At 54.6% G+C, this 17193-nt stretch overlaps 2 protein-coding genes across 2 annotated transcripts; both read right to left on the bottom strand.

The window, feature by feature from the left end:
* Positions 1-1734: 1734 nt before the first annotated feature.
* Positions 1735-15009, bottom strand: Scamp4 (secretory carrier membrane protein 4). Its single transcript, XM_021204990.1, has 7 exons — positions 14940-15009; positions 8971-9018; positions 8351-8479; positions 8012-8168; positions 6748-6849; positions 5145-5262; positions 1735-2901 (listed from the first exon to the last, which is right to left on the bottom strand). Exons 2-7 carry the CDS (start codon positions 8975-8977, stop codon positions 2722-2724), a joined length of 693 nt encoding a protein of 230 aa, XP_021060649.1. The 5' UTR covers positions 8978-9018; positions 14940-15009; the 3' UTR covers positions 1735-2721.
* Positions 9785-15003, bottom strand: Adat3 (adenosine deaminase tRNA specific 3). Its single transcript, XM_021204989.2, has 2 exons — positions 14940-15003; positions 9785-11490 (listed from the first exon to the last, which is right to left on the bottom strand). Exon 2 carries the CDS (start codon positions 11472-11474, stop codon positions 10428-10430), a length of 1047 nt encoding a protein of 348 aa, XP_021060648.1. The 5' UTR covers positions 11475-11490; positions 14940-15003; the 3' UTR covers positions 9785-10427.
* Positions 15010-17193: the final 2184 nt, after the last annotated feature.

Raw genomic sequence — 17193 nt, 5'->3', positions numbered from 1 at the left:
CATGTTCTGCACTGTGTCCCCAGCATCCTGTCCAGCCAGCAGATGAGGTAACAAGGACAGCAGAAAGAGATGTGACTGGAATGCACCAATAAAGAACAACTCAGTGCAGAATGCTCCAATAATACCTGTTATCCCAGCATGTAGACAGCTGAGGCAAAAGTGGGGCAGTGGCACGTGAAAGGCAAAGGCAGGGGGACTTCTGTGAGTTCAAGGCCAGCCTGGTCTACAGAGTGAGTTTCAGAAGAGGCAGGGTTACACAAAGAACCCTATCTTGACGTCCACTATCCCCCAAAAAAGGTGGATGCAAGACAATCAGGAGTTCAAGGCCAGCCTTGGTCACATAGCATGTTCAAGGCCAGCCTGTGCTGTCGAGACCTTGTTTTAAAAAAGCAAACCAACCAACAAACAAAAAACTAGAAAAGATTAAAAGGAAAAAGGCAGAGACTGGGTCACAGTGTGGGATCGTATTAGGGACTTTGGGGACAGGGTTCAGTGTGGGAGGCCAGTGTGAATGAAGCAAAGAGGGACCTGGGCCATTGTTCCAGGAAGGGCAGCACTCAGGAGAGGACAACGGGACACTTGGTCTGAGAAGTCAATAGTGTCCTTGGTAGCTGAAGGCAGAGTGTCACCATAACCATGGAAAGAGGATGGGGTGGGAACTTTAGAACGTGGGGTTGCTACCCCTGGTGCTGCAGCAACTGTCACTCCTATGTGTGGTGATGGGTTGTGTGTGACACAAGCTTACAGGGGCCGGGCGTGGTGGCGCACGCCTTTAATCCCAGCACTTGGGAGGCAGAGGCAGGCGGATCTGAGTTTGAGGACAACCAGGGCTATACAGAGAAACCCTGTCTCAAAAAAGCAAAAACAGCCAGGCACAGTGGCACATCCCTTTAATCCCAGCACTCAGGAGGCAGAGGCAGGCAGATTTCTGAGCTCGAGGCCAGCCTGGTCTACAGAGAGAGTTCCAGGACAGCCAGGGCTACACAGAGAAACCCTGTAAAAAAAAAAAAAAAAAAAAAAAGCAAAAACAAAAACAAAACAAAGGCTTACAGGGATGTTTCAGTAATCTGGTGCCCCTGTGGCAAGTCTGTCTCCATTCTGTGGAACAACACAGAGGGCAAAGAACAAAGAGGAATGGCTCCAGAGTGGCCACTTTGTAGGCAGTCCAGCCCTGCCTGCTTCCAGTGACACATGGCAGCCAGCAGCCCTGGTCCTTGGTCTTGTAGACACATCGCCCCATCTCCCTGTCCATGGTGGTTCTCTCAGCAGGCACCTGTCTGCCTCTCTGCTTTTAAATGGCACCAGGCAGTTGGGTGTCCAGGACTACCCTAGCAGCAGGTTCAGTAAAGCTCTGTAAAGACCCCATTTCCATGGGTACTCCCATGAGCACCCGCCTTTCTAAAGCCTTTTTGAGACAGAGTCCCATGTAGCCTAGGCAGGCTTTGAACTTGTTATGTAGTCTTATTTTCTGGGAATGTGAATGTCACCACATATGCTTAGCATGCAGGTAAACAGCAGAATATGGTGGGCTTGCCTACGACCCCAGCCCTGGGCAGGCAGAGGCAGGAGGATCCTTGGAGCTCACCAGCCCCCTTAGCCAAATCTGTGAGTTTCAATTCCAGTTTCAGTGGGAGATGGTCTCAAAGAGCAAGGTGTATGGCAACAGAGTAGCGGTAATGTCGACCTCTAGGCTCCACACTGCGCATGCTTTCCCATCCACAGATAGAGGCCCTGTTGCAGAAAGAGAATTTATTTCCAGAACATTCTCACATAATAAAACCAACTATGGCATGTGGGCGCACATTCCCAGGGGTGGGCAGGGAAGAGCCGTAGGTGGCTGTAGGGTGTCACCTATGGTGGGCACTTGACTCCATCTCCATGCCACGATGGGGTAGAGGCCAGGTGCCCCGATAGTTTGGCATGATACTGGCACACGGCCCTGCGGGGAGGGGACTTGGTGACTTGGCTGGTAACATCAGGTCACAAGGAAGAATATTGAGTCCAATGTCATCAGAGGTGCTGTGGACACTCCAAGATTCAGATTGGCTCTCCTGGCAAGGCCACAGCCTCCCCGGGAAGGCAGAGGGTGTGGGCAGAAGTATAGGTCTCTCTAAGGCACAGATCTGTCCCGGCAGTCCTGTGGCTAGGGGTATGGCCTGCCAGGCAGCAGAGCCTGTTCCTCTCCTCCAGTTGCCCACAGAGAGGGAGGGGGGCTCCTGGCAGTCAGAGCACCCTCAACCAAGTGGATCTGGGCCTATAAGTGGGCAGAGGCCTACTCAGGATCCTGGGTGGTAGAGGGGACAGCAGGTTGTCACTGTCACAAGGGATGGGACAAGGAAGTAGCAGGGTCCAGAGGAGCACAGGTACAGTGGATGGCAGAGCAGAGGATTCAGGCACAGCCGCCATGCTCCTGACTGTCCACTCACACCTATCTACACAAGCGCTCAGAGTTTGGCTTTATACACCTCAGCAACACAAAGGACAGGCGCTTGGACACTGAGGCCTCTCCTTGCACAGGCTGAGGGTTCCTACCCTCTTAACAGGTGGGTCCAGGGCAAACCCAGCCAGGCTCTGGTAGGATGGCAGTGGACAATGGTTGTTGGGCAGTGCTTGCTGAGGGCTTGGGCAAGAGATGAACACGGACCCTTGAGAGATGCTCAGGTCTCAGGACCGAGGGTGATGACAGGAGACAGAGCCATGGTGCTGGGATCAGCCAGCCGCCTAAGGCCAGTGGCCTCCGCTGGATGAGTAGCTGGGGACAGTAGGGTACTCGGGCAGGCTGTTCCCAGAGAAACTGTTAAACTGGGCCTCCCTTGATGGTGGGTTCCTCCAGGTACCAGCGCTCCACTCTGTCTGCGCCTTCTGGAGGCTTCCACCAGCCCCACGGTAGATCCTGTGCACCTGACAGGGGCAAGGATATAGGAGAGGAAGTCAGTGTACTGGCAGGGACAGGGACCCACTGTGAACTGAGTGACACTGCAGGGTAGTGCAGGACTTGGTACCCCATCTCCACACTGCCACCTGCCTCCACAGCCCACAGGACAAGACACCAAATTCAACAAGCTGGTATGTGCCACCCCACTGTGCCATCTCATCATGTGTTCATGCATGCATGTGTGTGCATGTGACCTGTGACTGTATTATTACGGCCCTCAAGGGAGACAGTAGTGGTGGCTCAAGGTAGGCAGGTGTCCTGAGACATGGTAGACCAGCAATGTAAGGCAACTCTGGGATAAATAGATGCTGTTTTTGTTTGTTTAAAAAAAGATGGGAGCCGGGCATGGTGGCACACGCCTTTAATCCCAGCACTTGGGAGGTAGAGGCAGGTGGATTTCTGAGTTTGAGGCCAGCCTGGTCTACAGAGTGAGTTCCAGGACAGCCAGGGCTATACAGAGAAACCCTGTCTTGAAAAACCAAAAAAAAAAAAAAAAAAAAAAGATGGGGTGTGACAGTGGTGTCATTTTGCTCAGGAGGCAGGACAGGAGGATCTCTGAATTTGAGGCCAGCTTGGTCTACAGAGTGTTTCAGAACAGACAGACCTACATAGTGAGACCCTGTCTCAGAATAAAATAAACGAAAACCCAGGCATGGTGGTGCACCTTAAATCCTCATGTGGGAGCCAGAGGCAGGTGGACCTTTGTGAGTTCAAGGTCAGCCAAGGCTAAACCATGAGGCATGGGCTGGGGTAGAGACACTGTGGAGAGCATGAGTCCTGGGTTCCATCTTACCCCGGCGTCACCCACGCCAGGGGCAGTGACACAGTTGTCATCCTAGCACTCTGGAGTCAGAGGTAGGAGAATCAGGAATTCAAGGTCATTTTTTGCTACCCAGTGAGTCTGAGACCCGGCTGAGCTACATGAGACCCTGCCTCCCAATTGGGGAAAAAAAAAAAAAAATCAAAAACCTGTGGAGGCCCTGAAGCCAGACTGGCCCAGCTCGCCTTCCCAGGCTGCTAGCCCAGCATGGCCACGAGCAGCCTCGCATCCACATTTGGGGCCCATCCTCTTAAGAATTCTTCACAGTACCCGTGTTCCTGGGCTAGCCTGGGATGTGAGGTGGCTCTGTGAAGGGGTCCACCGGCCACCCTAGCTTCACAAGGTGGCTCTGGCACTTGGAGAGTATGATCTGTTACCACAGACAGGGTTGCTACTGTAAGGATGCCATGTGCCATCTTGGATTCCCTCTGTCAGCACTAAAGGACCTCAGGCTTCGCTCCGGGGCCTGGGCTGCTCACTCCTATACACACAGCAACCTCATGAATGGATAAGTGCTCTGGGCTGGGCAGGGTGGTGGCCTGGCACATTCGAAAGGCCCTGGGTTCATGCCCATGAAACAAACAGTTAAAAAAAAAAAAAAAAAAAAAAAAAAAGGCTTTTAAAAAGGTTTATCTTGGGGCTGGAGAGATGTTCAGTGGCTAAGAGCATTGACTGCTCTTCTAGAGGTCCTGAGTTCAATTCCCAAAAACCCTAGTGGTTCACAACTATCTGTAATTTGATGCCTTTCTGGTATGTCTGAAGGCAGTGGCAGTGTACTTATATATATATAATATAAATCTTTTACAAAAAGGGGGGGGGGGAGCTGGAAAGATGGCTCAGTAGTTAAGAACACTGACTGTTCTTCCAAAGGTCCTGAGTTTAAATCCCATCAACCAAATGGTGACTCACAACAGTCTGTAATGAGATCTGACACCCTCTTCTGGTGCATCTGAAGACAGCTACAGTGTATAATAATAAATAAATCTTAAAAAAAAAAAAAGAAAGAAAAAAAAGGAAAGGTTTATTGCTTTCCCTGCCGGCACCTTCAGAGACCTGTGCTGTCTCTGGAGGTACGTGTCCAGGTAGGGCTCCTGCCTGTGAACCTGGCTGGCCAGGGGGGTGGGGTGGGGGTCCTATCCTCCCCACAGGGAAGGCTCCTGCGCCTAAACTGTTGGTACCAGTGACACTCTTGCCCTACCCTGGGATCTGAGGTGTGGACACCTAGGAAGAAAGCCATGTCTTCCCCCACAAACCCTGAGAATTCCTGGGAAACAAGACTCCCTGTCACAGCCTGCCTCTGAAGACATGGGGTGTTCTTTGTGGCTGGTGCACACAGAATGGTGAGGTAAGAGTAAGTTTTAGGATGGAGACAGAGACCAGAGGACTCACCTTCACGATAGTGATGGCCATCACAAGGGCAGACAAAGAAAACATGATGGCCGGGACCAGCATAACCACAGCAGCCCCAACACTGGTCCCAAAGAAGCCAACAGCCGCCAGCCAACCACTGCAGAGTAAGAGAGGGGATAGAGAGTGAAAAGGGCTCAGCACACTGAGAAGGGCCTGCTGCCTTCCACCATATGCAAAGAGCTCTGACAAATCAACAAGGAATCAGTAAAGAATGCCTATTCTCCTTCATATGTACAGAACTTTAACAGAGGGAAAAAATACCTTTGAAGGAGCCAGGCTCTGTTAAGGACCAGAAAGTGACTGACCAACCCAAAATGATGGTTACACACACAATGTAACCATTTGGCAGGTTTCAGTTCCTAGTGCACACTGCGGAACAGGAAACAAGGCCTCCATGCCTCCAGCAGATCAGTGTGGTGTCTTTCATTCTCCACAATTTGTTTTTTGTTGTTGGTTTTTTTGTTTTGTTTTTCGAGACAGGGTTTTTGTGTGTAGCCCTGGCTATCCTGGAACTCACTCTATAGACCAGGCAGGCAAACTCAGAGATCTGCCTGCCTCTGTCTCTTGAGTGCTGGCGTTAAAGGCGTGCACCACCACGCCTGGCTTGTCACTCTTACCCAATCTTACCCATCCAGCTCCCCATTTCTGGGATCCATTTCTGGCTCATTTGTTTGGTTTGGGCTCCTGCACGAGGGCTAGGATTGCAGGCTAGAGGCAGTTTTCCTAAGCTTGTTCCTGGTACCTGGCGTGCGCCTGTGTGTCTATGTGAGCAGCTGGGGTCTCTTGCTCTGTTGTTTAGGGCCTCACTCACATCAGGCAAGCCTTCTGCCTGCTGAACTCACCCCTATGTAGACTAGGCTGGTCTTAAAAGTCACAGACATCCACCTGCCTTTGCCTTCCTGAGAACTGGGATTATAGGCATGTGCTCAGTCATGGGCATGTAGAATGGTAGGTCATTTGTACTGGCACATGTGGCAACACCAGTGTCCTGACACCCACCGTCCACTGGCTTGGGGGGTGGGATGAGGGGCCAGGGCTGCTGGGCGACCATGGGAGGGTGCTAGGCAGGGCTCCGCCCTCAGTATCCCCTTGGTAGCCCATCCGTCCTGAGACTGCCACCTACCTATCAGGCACTGGTGGAGTGGCCAGGTGATGGGGTGGGTGACAGTCTGTTCAAGCTTCCAGGGATAGGGTGGGAGAGCATGGTTCATGAGAAAGGGAAGGCTGTCTGGGCACCTTATCTGACTCTGACTACGACCCAGAAGAAACGAATGCTCAGACACAATTGCACAGGCCTTCATCCCAGCACTCAGGAGCTAGACAGGCAAACCTCTGTAAGTTCCAGGCCAGCAAGGCTACATAGTGAGACCCTCAAAAAAGAGGAGGAGCGGATCTAGACAAGCCTGGGAACAGCTGGGCAGTGCCCCCTACTGGTGGCCCATGGCACAAGCTTTTCTCTTTGCACACTCTCCTAACATCTGTCTGGAAGGCAGCCCACTTGGGCATGCCTGGACCGTTGCTGGCAGACTCACACACGGGCACACACAGGCACACAGGAGACATCTTTCTGTTTTCTGCTTACCACGCGCCCCATCCCGAGAAGCCAATGGCCTGAATGACGGTCAGCACAAACTGGGCTCCAAAGATGAAGAAGAATGTCATGAAGTTAAAGGAGCTGTCGGCTCTGCAAGTGACAGAAAATGCAGGAGTCACCCACACTCTGAGGAGGGAGGACTGAGTGTCATGGTTCCCTTGGCCCTGATGGACTGAAGTAACTAAGGCCTTCCTCCAAGCACTCAGCCTGGGATGCCACTGCCTGACACCACAGGCAGAACTGGAGCCCCAGCGTCAGAGAGAGTGACAAAAATGCCTTGTCACCATGAGAGTGAAGGGCCATCAGCTCCTGCCATGACTTAGCTGAGCAGGTATGTCTTCCTGACGAGCCCTCCGGGCCATCCCCACTCAGTCTGTTCCTCAGGCACTCAGCCAGCTGCGGGCATCTGCCCATGGACAGACGGTGGACACAGGCTGGAGTACTATGAGGCCCCCAACAGGTGCAAGGCTCTGGTACACGCCACAGTCGAGGGACCTTGTGCTCAGAGAAACAAACACAGAAGGCTACCAAGTATATGCCCTCATACTAAGTGTCCAGAACTGGCCAATCCAGAGATAGGAAGCAGATCTGTGAAGGCTGGCTTCCTTTGGGGTGATAGAACCTTCTAGAAGCAAGCACTGAAGCTAGCCCACTGGACTTCAACACTGAGGTACTCTGTAGTCAGGAGACCACAAGGCTCACTGAAGCCATTATAAACACTTAAAATAGGGTAGAGTTGCTGCTGCCAGGCCTGGTGGCCTGAGTTTGATCCCTACAACTACCTGGTGGAGAAAGAACCGTCCTGTCAGGTGGAGAAAGAACCGTCCTGTCACGGCTGCAGCTGTGTCACGGCACACACACACACACACACACACACACACACACACACACACACACACTCATGGCTCCCAGTGCAGGCATACGATCCAGAGGGTGCAGCAGGGAGGGGAACTGTGACCATACCTTCCTGCAGGGACACTCCACATCACAGCACCAAGGGAGGGTACAGGGGCCCATGGCTCACAAGCTGCTTGCCTAGGATCTTACACCCCAGGCTCTATCCCAGCGACTCCAAGACAGCAGTCAGTGATTGCTGACCATGACATAAACAGCCACCCACACTGGATAAGTGGAGGACAACTATTGGTAATGTGGCTGAAACCTATCCTGGATGGGTCGGTCCCAGGTCTACAGTTCTAAGCATGTTCACCCAATGGAGTGGGTCTTAAGATTCCATAGCCTGAGGGCTTACCGGAAGGCCTTGTACGCAGGCCGGAACCAGCACACATAACTGCAGGGAGTGAAGATAACCAGCCAGAGCAAGGCCAGGCCAAAATTGGCACCAGCTCCGCCTGCAATCCACCAGGCCAGGCAGGCCACCAGGTTCACACCCAGAGTGGCACAGTAAACTGGAAGGGGGACAAAGATGGAAGAGTAGTGGGTAAGTCACCAGGGACCTCGGATAGGGCCCAGGGACCCACCCTACCAACACATTAAGGATGAGCCTTGCACACCCCCTGGACCACAATGCTCCTGCACTCAGTGGGGACACTGCACTCTGAGTTGGGCCCGCCCACCCGGAGAGGCTCACACATCCATAGCCGGTAGATCCTCTTCACCAGCACCTGGTGCTCCACGGGGATCTCATCAGAGAAGTTCTGGTAGAAGCAGGGCTTCAGTGGCAGGAAGTGAGGCAGCGGGGGGAAGTTGTTCTCCTTCCCTGCAGGAAGGAGAGCCTCAGGAAGCCTGCTACCACCAGATGCCTGCCTGAGCACCCTCCCTGTACTTCAGGCTGTAGAGCACCCAGCCCTGCAGGATCGCCAAGCCCTCTCTGGGCTGCAGCCAGTCACACACCAGCATTGCATGTGTTTTGTGGGGTAGAGGGAAGAAGCCACAGTCAGTATAAAGGCCCAGGGTCGGCACCCAGTGTCCAATTGTCGGGCTAGCAAGGTGGGCAGGAAGAGGTAGACAGCCCGAGGCCTCTCCACAGCCCCTAGAGGAGCGGACACAGTCCTCTCAGCTGTCAAGCCCCACCCCTCCATCATCTGCAAGCTGGATGATGATGGTTCTTTGGTGGCCTATCTGTGCCTCTCTGTGGTTGGTACCCAAGGTGTTACAAGGCAGAAGCCGGGAAGGCCTGGTCAGCTCCACAACCAGCTCAGGAGTCTCACTGGGAGTGGGGGAAACTACCTGGGGAGCAGGCCAACTCACCTGCCATTTCTGTATCAGCTGACCTGGCACCCAGGCAGAAGGGGCCACCTGAAAGAAGACTAGTGTTAGGGTTTGGTAGCCACTGGGACCAGGACGACCCTAACCCAGCCCACTGCTGCGGGCTAGCCAGCTTGGCTGCTGCTCAGTGGGGGGTGGGCCAGCCTCACGTCATGTCTCCTCAGAGCATCCCTGAAAGGGGATGGGTCAAGCTATCAGCTGATTCCACCCAGAGCCTTGGAGCCAAGATGTCCTGGTCCCAGTGGCCCCACAGATGGCACTGAGCGCCTGCTGACACATCCCCCATTCTCCCATCCTATCAAATCAGAATAAAGCTCCCTGCCATATGACAGGCACCTGGTCACACCAACTTGGGCGTGGAACTCATCGGGGCTCTCGATGGGACCTCAGGCAGGCCCAAGGGCAGTAACTACTTTTCACAGTGGCTCAGCTCCCAAGGGCCACCTTCAGGACATGGCCAGGCGCGGCCCCACGGGGTTTCAGATGAGAACGTGGCTGGGACACCCTGGCGTCCAAGTTCAGGCCCTGCTCAACCAGGTGTCACCGGCACTATACTCCCAGAGTCTCAGGTTGGGCTGCTCACAGGCCTGCATCAAAGCCTCTTCCCGCCCACCCTGCCTCCTGGTCACTGGAGGTGGCCTCAAAAGCATGTCTTCCAGGAAGGGCCCTGGCTTCCCTTAGAGGAGGAAGGATGGAAGTACTCTGGAGATGCAGACAGAACCCAAGCCCCGCTGCCTCTGCTCTAGGCAGGGCCACACTTCTTGGTTCACCCAGCCTGGGCCTTGCCTTTCCTGTAGGAGGCCGGAAGGCGCAGTTAACCCTGTCACCACTTCTACCAAGCAGCTAGCACATGCCGGGTGCTCCAGCATCCTGCTCAGAGGACAAGCACCCCACTACCCTAAGACTGACTCTTCTGGAGCTCCTACCTCCCCTCCCCCATCACAGAGGTACACAGGATGGTCATGAACAGCCAACAGGTACCCAGACACCCATGAAACCACGAGTTCTGGGACAGGCAAAGGGGCCTGCTGGGTTGTTTCTGCCCCTGGAAACACGCCGAGCCCGCTGCACTCAGCAGAGCTGCCCATTCCCCTTCACAAGCCACAGCCTGAGGCACATGTCGAGCCCAGCCTGGCACCTGAGTGCAAACGGCAACTTGGTTTGAGGTGCTTTATTTTCATACTCGATGGCTGCTCCCTGCCCCGAGCCTGGAGGACCACGGGGACTGTAAGACAGCCACTGGGCTTGTAAGCCAGAGCTGAGCCCCACTGTCGTCGCAGCCAGCAGAGAAGCTGCAGTCTGGAAACTGAGAGGCCCACAGTCAGGCACAGGTGGTCAGTGTCTTCAGACAGAGGGTGGGGGACCCCAGGCCATGGAGCTGCAGGGGATGCGGGCTGGCCAGGAACAGAGAATGGTCTAGAAGCAGAAGGTCACCAGGACTATGGATCGGGGTCCAGCTGGCGGCACTGGTCCTCAAGAATGCCACGGAACACCTGGAAGCGGTGGTTGAGGTCTGGCCGAGCGTGGACACGGAAGCGCGTGCCCAAGGCGCCATCGGGGGAGGGCGCCCCATAGAAGACTCGCTGGATGCGGGCGTGGACGAGGGCCATGGCGCACATGACGCAGGGCTCTCGGGTGACGTACAGGTCATAGCCAGTGCACACATAGGGCAGACCGTCCTCGTCCAGCTTGCGCACGCTACCGGCGCGGGAGCCTTGAGTGGCAGTGGCCTGTGTAAAGGAGCAAGCCGGGTGGTGTCTGAGGTCACAGGAACCCCGGCCCTGCCCCTGGGCCACCAGGTCAATGCACACCATGACAGCATGCAACAGGGGGCTGGCAACGCTGCTGCAGTCATGGCCTGTGGCCAACACGCGGTCCGAGGCTGGGTCCACCACGACGGCGCCCACTGCCCGCAGCCCCTGCGCCGCTGCCCTCTGGGCCACACATACCGCCCGTTCCATGTGGCTCTGCATGGCGGCTCGCGCCTGTGCAGAGAAGAGTTGCCCTGCCAGCGCGCTGGTCACCTGCTTGTCTTCATGGAAGGATGTAGGCCAGTGGGCCCGTGCCTCCTCAAATTGGCTCCGGGTGAGGGGCGGCCGGGCGGGCACAGGCACCAGGAAAGGTGTGCCCAGGCCGCGCGGGTCCACGGCCGGCCTGGGGAGGAGCTCGGCCAGCGAGCGCGGGCCCGCGGAGGGCCCTGCCAGGCACAGCAGCAGATCCGAGTGCGCACCGCCTGCACTGCGGCTAGGGCGCACCCGCTTGAGGTGGGGCTGGGCAGGGAGTGGATAGACAGCGGAAACCTCGCGGAGGAGGCGGGACGTCTGGCGCTTGTCCAGGACAGGTGCAGCATAAGCCAGTACCAGCTCCACGGCCCCCGACTGCTGCTCTGACAGGACAGGAAGGGCTTGCCATTGCGCCGGCTCTTGCTCCTCACTTTCAGCCTTCTCAGGCCCAGGTTGCTCTGCAAAGCCTGAGGTGGGCTCCATCCTCAACGGGGCTCGACTGTGGGAGACAGAGATGGAACTGGAGCATCATCTGTCAGCTTCAGTGGGGCGGGGTCTGGCCTGGGATGCTGTGGGTCCCGCCAGGCCTGGGAATGAGGAGTCCAGAGCGCCAGGTAGAGTTGGCTTATTCCTCGGCCGCATAAGGAATAATCGTGCCGGGCTCTTCAGGGCTCTGACGAGGCCACGTGGTCCCAACAGACGCCGTGTTGAGGACAGTGTGGAGACAGGTATTCATTACGATCAAATCCACAACCCACCCCAGCAGCATGCACAAAGCCCTGGCTTCCAGACCCTGCCCCGAGTAAACCAGGCCGGGTGGCACCCTGTCATCCCAGGCAATGTAGGCCAGAGGAGCTGGAGCATGGTGATTCTGAAGCGAGCCCTTTGGAGGGCTACAAAAAAACTTGTCTCTAGAAACAACAACAACAACAACAAAAACCAAAACAAAAAACCAGAACGGCTGCTGATGCTTTGGCGGCTTCAAGACCTACAGTGAGAGGGAGGTGAGGTCTGCCTCTGTGTGGGAGGGGACCTGTCTGGTGCGGCCCATGAGAGAAGAGCCTCACGGGCCCTCGAGTAGGTGAGGCCTGCAGAGGATGTGGCCGTAGCCCGGGACTGCCAAACTGCTAAATGTCCCATTTTCTACACAGTGAATACATATATGGAGGAATGGAGTTCAGGATCACCCCCAAAAAGCATACAGTTAGACTGACAGTGTACCTGACCCCAGCCAGATGGCTTCTATGGGACATGCCCATGTGATCTACCTGGTAGCACACACCTGTCAGAACCTGGGGCAGACGCAGGAAAGCGGCTGTAAGCTGGAGGCCAGCCAGTCAGAACTACAGAGCAAGACCCCATCTCAACCCACTCTCCCCAGAAAAAGGTGGTAGCAGGCCTATAATGCGCCCTAGAAGAATGCAGACCCTGCCAAGAAAGGCAGGCACGTGCCCATGACCTGCTTCTAGTGTGCTCAGTCAACTCACTTCCTGCTTCAGTGGGCTAGCCTGGGAACCTGGCTATCCACAGCACCTGAGCTTTCAGTCGGTGCTCATGGCCTGCTGTGCAAGCACCCAGATAAAGCCTAAGCTGACAGCCACCACCACCACATGGTTCCACCCAGGAGAAAAGCCAGGCTCCCCAAGCACCCAGCAAAGGCAAGACTGTGGGAGCGGAGCCTCTCGGGCCTCAGCGGCTTCTCCTTGCTCACTCAGAGCTAGACAGGGAAAGAAGGCAAATCTGAGAAGGCAGGCAGTGCCACAGCAGGCTTCACACGGACCACCTGCCATCTGGTTCCCTGCTACCGAACCCTCTCACCATCCTTAGCCCTCAAATCACTGGCTCGGCTGACAGTGAGCTCCTTGCCACGCCTTGCCCTGACAACTAAACCATAACCTACTGGCAATCAAGACCAAGCAGCGCCTAGAATCCCCCAGGAGGGGATTGGGTGTAGCTCAACGGTGGGAATCTGCCTGCCCTGCTCAAACCCTGAGGTAAATAAAGAGCACCAAACAAACAAAACAAACAAACGAGAAGGAAATAGGGAGAACAAAGTGCCCACAAGGCGACCTGCAGGGCTGCCTGTAGTGGGCGTGGCTGCATTACCACCATCACACCCACATCCTGCCACCCCCACCACTGTCCACCTGGCCACAGGAATAGCCTATGCGATGGACATCTGTTGGCTCTCAGGGCTCAGGTCAACAGTGAATGTCTCTAGGGGCTAACTAGAGAGTCACAGGTGCCACTAGGAGCCCTGAGACTAGGAAGGGAGAGCAGCACCAAGGGTGTCTGAGATCCCGGTGTCACCATGGCGGCCCCTGCACAGGCCCCATGGCAGGCAGAGCCCAGGAGGGGCATGGTGACATCTGGCTTCCCCCGGGGCATACACCACGCCTACGATGCACAGCGCCTGACTGGGCCACAAAGCACCACTGTCTCCAGGGCAGAAAACACAGCCTTGTTTGTCCCCTCAAGACTACAACAAGGGACACAGAAAGATGGATGCCTTGGGGACAGACAACCGCCTGGGCTTATGGGACTCTGGGGCAGAGTTTAACAGCTACAGGATGCTTGGCCAAAGGGGCCCTTCGTGTTCATTGCAATAGAGGCCCCTTATGTATCCTTTTTTTTTTTTTTTTTTTTTGGTTTTTTCGAGACAGGGTTTCTCTGTGTAGCCCTGGCTGTCCTAGAACTTACTCTGTAGACAAGGCTGGCCTTGAACTCAGAAATCCGCCTGCCTCTGCCTCCCGAGTGCTGGGATTAAAGGCGTGTGCAACCACAACCGGCTTATTTTCCCGTTTTTTGTTTTGAGACAAAGTCTCCCTGTTTAGCCCAGGTTGGCCTAGAGCTCACCGTGTCTACCAAGCCAGCTTCCTCCTCTGGTCACCACCTCACCTTGTTGGGACTGAAGTGGACACCAGCATGAATAGCTCCCTTGTTTTAGGTGACAGGTGCCCACTGTACACCAGCATGGGAACAGGTTTGAAAGGGGCTCCTTGTGCCACAGACAAGGACCTGCAGTCCACCAGACACTCCCCACCTCTGAGGAACCACACCCTCTCTGCATTCAACAATGGCAGGCAAACAATGGGCCTTGGGTCCAGGGTCCAAAAGAATGGGACCGTGGCTGAACAGGCTACAAGGGACAGGAAACATCAGGTCTGCAAGCTCAGGCCTGAAATACTAGGCACTCAATAAGCCACTAGATGGGAGTTTGGGGCCAGCTTCAGCGATACAAGAAACCTTCCAAACTAAAAAATGAAGAGGGCTCGGGGCAGAGCTCAGCAGTGGAGAGCCTACCTATGTCCTCCAGTGAGGGGCTGAAGCTTAGGTTAGGGCCCCTTGTGAGGGGATGGGGTGTGGCGCAGGGGTAGAGTCCCTGCCTGGAATCATCCAATGAGGGGCTGGGCACAAAGATTAGCGAAAGCTCCTGGAATCCACTTCTGAAAGGAGGGGAAGGGGCTCAGTGGTACAGTGCCAGTCTAATATAACCAAAGTCCGGAATTCGATCCCTGGTACCACCAAGATACCCCAAGAAATCCCTTAGGGTACCAGAGCTTAAAGGGAAACTGCACACCTGCTGTAAGGATGGTGAATAGATAACCCTGAGGCAGGGGACTGTAATGACCCGGAACATACAACCGGAAGCAGCTGGAAATCACGGGGTTTCCGGAATCAGAAGTAGGGTACACGCGTGCGCCGCCAACCAACGGCGTAGGGCGCGGTGGGCGAAAAGTCCTGTGCGCACGCGTACTAGCGTTGACGGCTCGCGCACGCGCACTCCCACTACCTCCCGGGACGCGCGCAGCCCTCTCAGGCTACGCGATCTGCCCCGACAAGGCCTTCTCTCCCTGTCCACCGCCCTTGCCTTGTCGCCATCCCCGGTGCCCCGTAGCGGATCTGGAACGGAACGGCGGAAGCCGAATCCCTACGGCGGCTGCTCACCTGAGGGACGCCCGCGCGAACGCCACGCTTATCCAAGTCCTAGCAACCGGGCCGCCACGCCTGCCACCGCGGAGCACGACGGGAGCGTAGTTCCCTGGGCGGGGCCTGCGCGATGCGACTACATTTCCCCTAAGGCCGCGCGCGTGGCTGCTTCACAGAGCCTGGCTGAGTCTAGGGGGTTTTCTTATGTGTGCTGCAGGGGGTAGAACACTGTGGCTTGAGATCCAGGGATGGCACTGAACTGGGCCCCTGCGGGACACTTTGAGACATCAGCAGAGAGAAGACTTGAGGAAGAAGGAGACTGCAGGCAAACAATCTGCCATCCTACTTCTATAAAGTCCCATGTTGCTGGTGAACAATCACTTCTACTGCTTGGGAAGTGACTGTGGTCTGAGGTTTTATGTCCACTCAGGCCCTCATTTTCCTCATCTGTACAATGGGTGAAACAGATCTGTGAACTCCTGAATAAGTCTGGGGCTGGGGCGGTTCATGGAGTGTTTGCCTAGGAGCAAGGAGAACCCTGATTCCATCCATAGCATTCCGGATGGCACAAGCTGGTCATGCCAGCACTCTGGGGGTGGATACAAGAGATCAGAAGTTCAAAGTGGTTGGGGTGAGGGCCTTTAATCTCAGCACTTGGGAGGCAGAGGCAGGTGGATTTCTGAGTTCCAGGCCAGCCAGGGCTATACAGAGAAACCCTGTCTCAAACAAACAAACAAAAAAAGATGAAAGAAAATAAATGAACAAGTAATAGAGACAGGAGAGATGACCTAACATTAATACTTTTTAGTTAATTACTAATTGTTTTAGATAAAGAGTTTCACTGTGTAGCCTTATCTGCCTAACATGTCATTCCCAGGCCAGAGTCCCTGAGTCTCTCCCAGGGCCCTCCTTCCTCTGTGGCTCAGGACATAAACAGCAGACTGCCTGGCTGAGCCGTGACCAGCCAGGAAGGTAGAAAGTGGCACCAGAGAGTCCGGGGTTGGCCGATCTCCAGGATCAGCCTGTTTGCAATCTTCTAGGTCCGTCTGCCAAACACCATCTTTCTGGAATATGGAATGTCTTGTGACCAGCTATCAGAGTAGAGTAAGTCCCATAAGATTGGTGTATGGCTGCTTGCAAGACAGATAAGTGGGAGATTAGTGTGGATGTGACCAGCATTACAAAACTAGAACCCGTAGGTACAGTGTCTGGCTTCTAGGAAGCCATGTGAGCCAAGGGTCTTGGGAGGAAAACCAAGTATTGGGTCATCACGCCAAAACGGCCACCAGGAAACCCATGTTATTTATTTTAATATTTTTTTGGCTAAGCCCAGGTCCATAGAAACTCTACGCCAGGAGCTGTAGAGATGGCTCTGTGGTTGAGAGCATTGGTCACTCTTCTAGAGGATGAAGGTTCAGATCCCAGCACCCACATAGTGGCTCAGCCACCCCTAACTCCAATTCCAGGAAATCTGATGCCTTTTCAAGACCTCTGTGTGCACAAGGCACATACATACACACAGGCAAGTCACTGATATATATATATATATATATATATATATATATATATATATATATATACATATATATATTAATTCTCTGCCAGGGTTAGAGAGGAAGTTGGCCAATGGGGAACCCTGATTGCTATCCCAGAAGACCCTGGTTTGAGTCCCTGCACCCACGTGGTGGCTCACAACCATCTGTAACTCCAGGTTAAAGGAACCAAATGCCTTCTCTTGGCCTCGATGGGTGGTAGGCTGGCATGTGTTACAGAGACGGATAGATGTGCAGAAAATGAAAATAAACAAGTGTTCTAAGAGATGCTATGCTAGGGAGCTAGAGAGATGGCTCAGTGGTTAAAAGGACAGCCTGCTCTTCCAGAGGACCTGGGTTCAACTCTCAGCACCACAGGTCGGCTTGTACCTGCGAGGTAACTGCACTGCACTTCCAGGGAACCCAGCACCATCACACAGACAAACCTGAAGGCAAAACATCAATGCACATAAAAATATAAAAATAAGTTATCTTTAAGAGATGCTATACAAGCCCTCACCATCGAGCAATGCGCCTGCCCCTCACTGGCAGAGTCTAGGCAGAGGCTCCACTCAGAACCACATGCCCAGACCCTCAGTTGTACAGTTTCTCAGTTTCTCTTTGAATTGAAAGCTATCTTGAGGGAGGCAGAGGCAGGCGGATTTCTGAGTTCGAGGCCAGCCTGGTCTACAGAGTGAGTTCCAGGACAGCCAGGGCTATACAGAGAAACCCTGTCTCGA

The sequence above is a fragment of the Mus pahari genome, chromosome 9 (assembly GCF_900095145.1).
Source record: "Mus pahari chromosome 9, PAHARI_EIJ_v1.1, whole genome shotgun sequence".
Taxonomy (NCBI): domain Eukaryota; kingdom Metazoa; phylum Chordata; class Mammalia; order Rodentia; family Muridae; genus Mus; species Mus pahari.
This window is presented reverse-complemented; position numbering and strand designations above follow the sequence as displayed.

What these genes read in the sequence shown, in the direction of transcription:
- Scamp4 (XM_021204990.1), bottom strand. An exon ending in GATCTACCGGCTATGGATGT is followed by an intron (nt 8,169 to 8,350) that starts GTGAGCCTCTCC and finishes TCCCCCTTCCAG; the next exon opens with TTTACTGTGCCACTCTGGGT. An exon ending in TTCTCGGGATGGGGCGCGTG is followed by an intron (nt 5,263 to 6,747) that starts GTAAGCAGAAAA and finishes CTTACTCTGCAG; the next exon opens with TGGTTGGCTGGCGGCTGTTG.
- Adat3 (XM_021204989.2), bottom strand. Translation starts at nt 11,474, where the DNA reads ATGGAGCCCACCTCAGGCTTTGCAGAGCAACCTGGGCCTGAGAAGGCT.